The sequence below is a fragment of the Zingiber officinale genome, chromosome 9B, assembly GCF_018446385.1.
Source record: "Zingiber officinale cultivar Zhangliang chromosome 9B, Zo_v1.1, whole genome shotgun sequence".
NCBI lineage: Eukaryota > Viridiplantae > Streptophyta > Magnoliopsida > Zingiberales > Zingiberaceae > Zingiber > Zingiber officinale.
The window spans coordinates 84,299,136-84,307,031 of record NC_056003.1 but is presented as its reverse complement, the minus strand read 5'-3'; the positions used below and the strand labels follow the sequence as shown (position 1 = coordinate 84,307,031).

The window sequence follows — 7,896 nt, the reverse complement described above, 5'->3', positions numbered from 1 at the left end:
ATTGTATACTGCACTTTGTTTTTCAAGAATCAAATCTAGATTTTTATAACTCACAGTGAACCATTCCAAAGTATCCTTGAGTTCTTAGACTTGAGTCTTCAATGTGGAATTTTCTTTCTCAAGTTGTTGGACTTGAGTTGAAGTTCCACTTTAAACTTACTCAGTCAAAGAACTTGGGTTAGTCTCTTCCTTAAGGGATATTACCTTCTTTTAGAGTGACTTGACCTAGATATTGGACTTAGCTAATTTACGCATCAAACAAGTAATTAAATTATACAAGCATTTAATTGTAGGAGAGCATACCTCATTATTTGGATCATCTGAAATGGATACGGATCCATGGTTCTCTTGGACTCAGCTTCAGATTCAATCTCGGACTCAACTTCAGATTTAGTCTCGAACTTAGCTTCATATTCGATCTCGGTCACTTATGCTTGCATCAGTAGTGCTAGAAAACTCACTTATTTTTCCTCATCCGATTCATAAGAAGACTTGGACCATGTTGCTTTCAGAGTCTACCTTCTTCTTCTTTTTTTTTTTTGTTTTTCTTATTTTTATTTATGTTTACACACTTTGGCTTATAGTGTCCTTTCTAATTACACATGTAGTAGGTCACTTCTGATTTAAATTTCATGGTTTGACTTGGACCCAATTGCTTTCCCTGGGATTGGATCATCTTCTTTTTCTTAAGCATTTTTCGAACTAGGTTGACTAGTTCGGAGATTATTTCCTAGCCATCTTATAAATTTGATTTGTCTTCGGATTCGGTTCAATTCTAGGTTTGGGCTTTGACTCCTTGTTCTTGAATTTTTCTACAATTAAAGTGATACCTTTCTTGGCCGAAGTAGCATTAGATTGTTCATGTAGTTAAAATTAAAAAAATAACTCGTCTAATCTAATAACTAAAAGGTTTTTGAAAACATTGTAAGCATCTATCATAGATGCCTACATGTATTCCTAAGAAAGACTTTTAGTGCTTACCTTATAATGTCATGATTTTTGATTTGTTGTCCAATTGTATGAAGTCAGTTTAGGATGTCTTGGATCTAAGCATGTAGCTAGATTGCCAACTCTCCTTCATGCATTTTTATATTATAAAATTTATTAAACAATAAATCACACTTACATACCTTTGTGTCGGAAGTGCCTTCATATAGCTTGATCAACTTCTTCCATAGGTCCTTTGCGCTGATGAAGGGCCAGACTCGATTCAACTTCTCTTTGGTTAAGCCGGAATGGAGCGTTTGAGTCACTTTTGCATCTGCCTCAATCTTCTTTATTATTGGTGCATCCCATTTCTTGCAGGTGAGTGGTACTCCATCTTGAGTGGGGAGAGTGAATCTGGTTTGGATCACAATCCACATTTCCATTTGAGTCTTAAAGTGGAACTCCATTTGACCCTTCCAAAAGCGAAAATCTTCTCTAGAGAAGAGAGGTGGTCAGACAAAAAATTATAAAAAAAAATTAAAAATGATTAATTTGTTTGAAGAGGTTATTACACTAATTCTGACTTATGACAAAAATTTGAAAATGCAAAACTTGAAAAAAGATGTAAGAAAATTTTTTTTGCTTAAAAGAAATATATTCTTTGTTTAAAAAAATAAAAAGGCAAGCTCTTATAATGGTTGCACTAATTGAGAACACCTCCGCTTTGATACCAACTATAGGATAGAGAAACAACACTAGAAGGGGGGGGGGGGGGATGAATAGCGCTCGTGATTTTTTTACTTTTTTGTAAAAAAAACTCAAGTAATAAAAGCAGCAGAAAAACGACAATGCTAACACTTTTAGTTTTACTTGGTTTGGAGCCTGTGGCGACTCCTACTCCAAGGTCCGCGATCGACGATCGCTTTCATTAGACAATCCACTAGCAAGTTAATAACTACAAAGAAATGATTATAATTTTGCATAAAATAAATTAAACTGACAAAAATAATGTTTCGGTGTCAAGCACAGTTGTCGGAGCAGCGTCGCACTGTCGTAGTTGAAAGTTGGAGCAGTGCGACGAACATTTGACCTTGATTAGAATTAATGATTAAAAGCTCTGTTCGAACGCCTCTCTATGCCTTAGACGAACATTTGACCTTATAAAGGAGGATCCAAGCATCTCTATGCCTTAGAGGTGCCTCAATTGAAGCTTATTTGATCTGCACTCGTCGAGTATTATTCATGTCCAGACGCCTCTATCCCTTTGAGGAGCCTTAATTATTGATGTGGCGAGCACTAAGCACAGCTCCTATCGGTCGCCTCTATCTGGTCCTAAGAACCTCAATCCCTTTGTACGTCAATCCTTTTGAGGCACTTGGATCTGACATGCACCGACCAACCAGAAGCTGCCACCTCACCTTGCTCTGCACGCCTAGGTGATAGAGGTGCATGAGTGTAAGTACCCCGTAATGGTTTTGATGTGGTCAACGAAGTCAAGTTAGGTCTTGTTGTTATTTTAATGCCTTGTGTCTAAGTGTGCAGGAACTTAGGAGCACAGGAAGTCGAGCGAAAGATGCAGCTAGCGAGAAGGACGACATAGGAGAGAGCCGACGGGCTCGGTGCATTCGAGGGACGAGGCACTGTGGAAGAGTACGCTGGTGGAAGAGAAGGAGACGCGCGGTGTTTCAGAGGGATGAAAAGCTGAAGCGGAAGACTGCTCGAGAAGGCCGAAAAATGGGTTCGGGTGAGCCCTATTTTAGATGGCCGAAATCACCCAAGCAAGCGGAGTCAGAGTGGAAGACCCGAACGAAAAGTCAACTTGAAGTAAATGTGGTTCGGGCGCTCGGACCGGTCTGGTTCAACCGAGGCGCCTTGCCAAGGCGCCCTTATGAGAAGGCAGTTTGGGAGCCTGGAACCCTTCCAGGCGCCTGGACCAAAAATTTTATCCAAATCTGTTCCGCCGTGATCCGTTGCAAAGTGGTAAAATTTTATTCACACCTAGGCACCCGGAACCCTTCCAAGCACCCGAATCAAGCCTATAAATGCAGTCCTGATCCTAGTAGTTTAGAACATCACTTGTAAAATGACTTCTATTCTTGTTCTACTACTTTTGTGAGTTGCCAACGTTGTAAAGAGGTTACTCCGCCCAAATGAGACTTGAGTGAACTTCATTTGTCTAAGATTAGCAATCTTCTGATTGCAAACCTAGTCAATTCTCTTGCCTCTGTTTTTTAATTTATGCATTTACGTTTTGTTATTATACAAGTGTTTTTTTAATTTAGTTTGGAACATCGAGAAAGGTTGATTTTGATTTTCAGGGCAATACACTCATCTCTTGCCGGCCGCCAAGGGACCAATAATGAGCACCTTTCAGGCACCTGTATCGGCTTGAGGCACCTAGATCCATTCACACGCCTGGATCAGTTTTTCCAAGCTTAGTTAATTCTGCAACACAGAGTTAGCATAAACAAATATATATAAATGAAATAACATAAATTGACGGTCTCAGATTATCTGGTCATAACTTTTAGATTTCACCAAAATCCAAGGTCAGATCGACACTTACTGTTCTTTCGACGGAGAACACGTCCTCACCTACTCCTCTCAAGAGAATTTACCTCCGCCAAACACCTGTTTGGACTTTTGCTCAGGCTCCAATCATGACCTCCAAGACTTCCACTAGACGTTCGATCCTCGACCCGCCTAAACTTTCGCCTGGTGTATGCGACCCATAAGATTTCCGCCCGATGTCCTTGATTAGCCAAGTATTCTATCTAGTCCCTTGACTAAGACTTCATTGCTTAGCCTTAACTAGGATTTTTTTTACATACTTAATCAATATCATTAGATAACAAGAAACCTTAATTTTGAGCCTTTGTTAACATCAAAACCAAGTTCGATTATCTAGTGCTTCCTACACCAACAATTTGCATGTTCAACCATTAAAATTGCATACACTTGAAAAAAAATATTCCTAACCTCTAATAATTTGACGATCAACTATAAATTGATCTTATAATTTATCTCTTTTTATATAATCGGGAGACGGACTGTGAGGACTATCTCGAGTCAGCGTAATCACCTTTTTTTTGCTACAATGTTCCACCATTAAAACTTATTTTTCAATAAATAAAAATAATGAAGATGATTAATTCTTCTTGTTTTGAAATTTAGGCCCTAGAATAATGATACAGTGGTACCTTTTTAATTTCTCAAACATTTAAGAATTAAGTCTCAGCTTCAACTAATTAACATATAAATTTTTTTTAATGAATGAGATGGTTCAATACTATAAGTATTTCTCAATTTACATTGATAGTTAGTGTAAAATTTTATAAAATCAGATTCATCATCTCCGGAATCAGTGGACGTAAGTTGATATCTTATGTCAACTTAAAAAAAAAAAATCGGTGAAGATATACTAAGAGTTAAGTGATTTTTTTTTTTCATTTGTCTTCAGTTTTTCCCCCTTTAAAAATTAGAATTTACAACTATGACTCAATTCGGAGCAAATGGAACGAACGTTCTTCTTGGCTCACCGTCTCCAGCCAATCAAACAGCGACTGCCTCCGTCTCTTCTGAGTCAAGTCAACGCATTCCGTCTTCAAGGCTCAAGCTCAAGGTCCCCTTCTCGTCTTCATCCACGGAGACGGAGGCCTTAGCCGACAGAGTGAGAAGAAATGGAGGATGACGACGGCGGCGACGAGAGGCTGTTTGCCTCCGTCCGCCACTTCGCCAGTAGCTTCAGACGCATCCAGTCCATGACGGATGACGCCCTCCAGGACTTCTACGACGGCAGCGTCCTCGCCCTCAGTACCTCCTCTTCCTCCGATCCCCACCGCCTCCCCGTTACCCTCGAACGCGACCTCCGCTCTCTCGAGCGCCACATCCATGGACTAGTCGACTCCAATCGCCTCATCTGGTCTGACTCCGCCGCCGCCTCCTCCTTCTTCCTTGAGTCCATCGACGACCTCCTATCCCTCGCCGCCGATCTCGGCCGCCAGCCGGGCTACGCCGCCGCCAAGCCCCTCCTCGACCGCGCCGACCACCTTATTCGCCGATGCGTTCTCCGCCTCGACGAGGAGTTCCGCTCCATCGTCGGCCCGCCGCAATTGATCGCGGATCGCCGCGAGAGCGCCTACTTCGACGGCGTCGGCGACGACGAGAACATCCCCCTCGCGATACCCGTTGAGGCCTACGACATCGTCATCGACGCCCTTCCTCCGGGCTCCGTGTCTGACCTCAAAGACATCGCTCGGCGGATGGTGGCAGCCGGATTCGGCCGCGAGTGCGTGGAGACCTATGCTAGCTTCCGCCGCGCCTTCGTGGAGGAGTCGATCGCTCGCCTCGGCCTCCTCCCGCCCCCCGAAGGAGGATACCTTACCGTCCCGTGGGAGGAGATGGAGGACGAGATCCCCCGCTGGGCGGAGGCGGCGCGGATGGTCTTCCTTATCTTGATCCCCAGCGAGCAACGCCTCTGTGGTCGCGTGTTCGCTTCCGTGCCCCCTTCCTACGCCGATCTCGCGTTCTACGTTTCCTGCGCTCCCGCCGCAGCCGAGATTGTCTCCTTTGCCGCGGCCGTCGCCTGCGGCGACCACGGCCCGGAGCGCCTCTTCGGCCAGCTCAACTTGTACGAGACTGTCCGCAGCCTCCTACCCGAGCTCGACCCCCTGCTCTCCGACGGTTACTCCGCCGAGCTCCTCGGCGAGGTCGTCGCGGTGCACAAAGCACTCGGCGCGTCGATCCGACGGATCTTCTTGGAGCTGGAGAACCGGATCCGGCGCGATCCGGCCAAGGCCGCCGTCCCCGGCGGCGACGTCCACCCGATGACCAAATACGTGATGAACTACCTCGCGGCAGCGTGTGCGAAGGAGACGCTAGCAGAGGTGATGGCGGAGGAGGCCGCGCGGTCGGTGGTGCCGCTCCCCGTCCGCGTCGCCTGGATCGCCGACATCCTGCTCGAGAACCTCGACGTCAAGTCCAAGCTCTACCGCGATCCCGCGCTCTGTTTCGTCTTCCTGATGAACAACGTTCGGTACATGATCGCGAAGGCGGAGGGCAGCAATGAAGTGGCGTCGCTGTTGGGAGAGGAGTGGTTCCGGCGGATGAGGACGAGGGTGCAGCAGTGGGTGGTGGAGTACCAGAGGGCGGCTTGGGGCAAGGTGTTGGCCGCGCTGCGGGTGGACCGCTTCGTAGAGTCACCGCCGGCGACGGAGAGGGCGATGAGAGACAAGCTGGGGATGTTCAACAGCTACCTGGAGGAGATATGGAGGACGCAGGGGAACTGGGTGGCGGTGAACGAGGAGCTGTGTGGGGAACTGCGGGCGGCAATTGCAGCGGTGGTGCTGCCGGCATACGGGAACCTGGTGGAGAGGTTGCGGCAGGCAGGGGACCGCCGTCGCATGGTAGCGGAGCGGTACTTGAAGTACAGCGTGGAGGAGGTGGAGGCGAAGATCTACGAATTGTTCCAAGGGGCAAGGCCTCGTCCCCAGTGATTGTTTCTCTCTATCCTTCTTTTTTTCCCCTTATTTTTCTTTGCTTTTGATCTGTTGTGTGTTTACTTTTAATTGGGCGGGTTGTTTCTAGGTAATACTCAAATGCCCTAATGTTTAATAATTTCCTTAAAATATTTTGTAAAACTTTATAAATTTAAAAATGTAAATTATATTTTTTAACTTAAAAAATATTTAGATTAAACAACAAATTACTGAAAGTTTATGAAATATCTAAATCAATTTTAAAATTATAAAATCATATACTCTAATTTTAAAATTATAAAATTATAAAATCACGTATTCAGTATTTATTTTACCCTTCCGGTCATTTGCTGAATCGATTATCATAGTGTAATAATCCATTCAGATATAATTCTTTTTAATGATAAAAAAATTTTGATTTGTGTTAAAAAATCATTGTTCTCTATATAGTGTGTAAAATTGATGTTCGATGATATAATCAGGAGAACTATATGAACACATAGCATTTGATTTTATGTTATTCTGAGCTCACTTGGTCTATTAGCTGGTTTCGATCAAAATCTACTGATCCTGTCCGAATCGCTGAACCAAGGGACACTGGGCACGCGGCACGCTCCCAATCGTTGGAGTGAACCTTCGGCTGATCGAACGAAGCTCCAGCGATCCTGCACAAAAATCTAGCCGGGAAGTTCCCGGCGATGATCCTCCGACGCTCAAGTCAGGTAAGTGGTGAAGAAAGTGGCTGCCAAATTTTTAGAGAACGCGTACCTTCGGCGAAGTAATAGCCTCTTTATATAGGATGGAGAAGGAACTGATGCACGTCTACCGAGGCGCGTACGTGTCAGCAGCCCATACCATGGTATGCACTTGTCAGAGAGCTTACCTGACACCATGCTGCCACAGTCGAGCATGTTTTTTGATGTGACGGCAGGACCACCCGTTGTCAGACTAGAAGTATGGCATAGCCATACGACTTGACGGCTGTCAGCAGATATCCCCGTCTTTTACCCACCGTCTGACTGGGGTGCCCGGCCCGCCGAGCGGGCGATGAACGTCGTCCGGACGAGCTTGATTCTTTGCGCCGTCCAGGCGGCACTTCCTTCCGCTCGGTCCTTACGCACTGTTTTATTTGAGCGTCGGAACCCTGGTCCCTATCAGGGTGCCTTTTACTATCAGATTTCCCTTTCTTCTGAGTCCGGTCGGCTTGCCCTTTTCCGGCGAACCACTAGATCCTTATGGGATGCCTTTGAGCGGCGGTGTCTGTCCGTTCGGCGATACTTTGTCCGTGCCTTGTATTTTCTTGGAATCGATGTCCGTTGTTCTCCCACACTACCCATCACGTGCTCTGCGCACGGTAAGAGGAGCTCATTAAATGCGGCTAGTAACCGGCTGACACGTGGCGACCGTGCATTTGTCAGAGTATGGCGGTTGCGTCACTTCCGATGGGACAGCCGCCGTTTGAAACGGACGATCCGATGACAACCTCGATATC

General features: G+C 45.6%; 1 protein-coding gene across 1 annotated transcript; it reads left to right on the top strand.

Moving 5' to 3' along the window:
• The first annotated feature begins 4,607 nt into the window (after positions 1–4,607).
• Positions 4,608–6,422, top strand: LOC122023103 (exocyst complex component EXO70B1-like). Its single transcript, XM_042581194.1, has one exon. The coding sequence runs from the start codon at positions 4,608–4,610 to the stop codon at positions 6,420–6,422; it is 1,815 nt and encodes a 604-aa protein (XP_042437128.1).
• Positions 6,423–7,896: the final 1,474 nt, after the last annotated feature.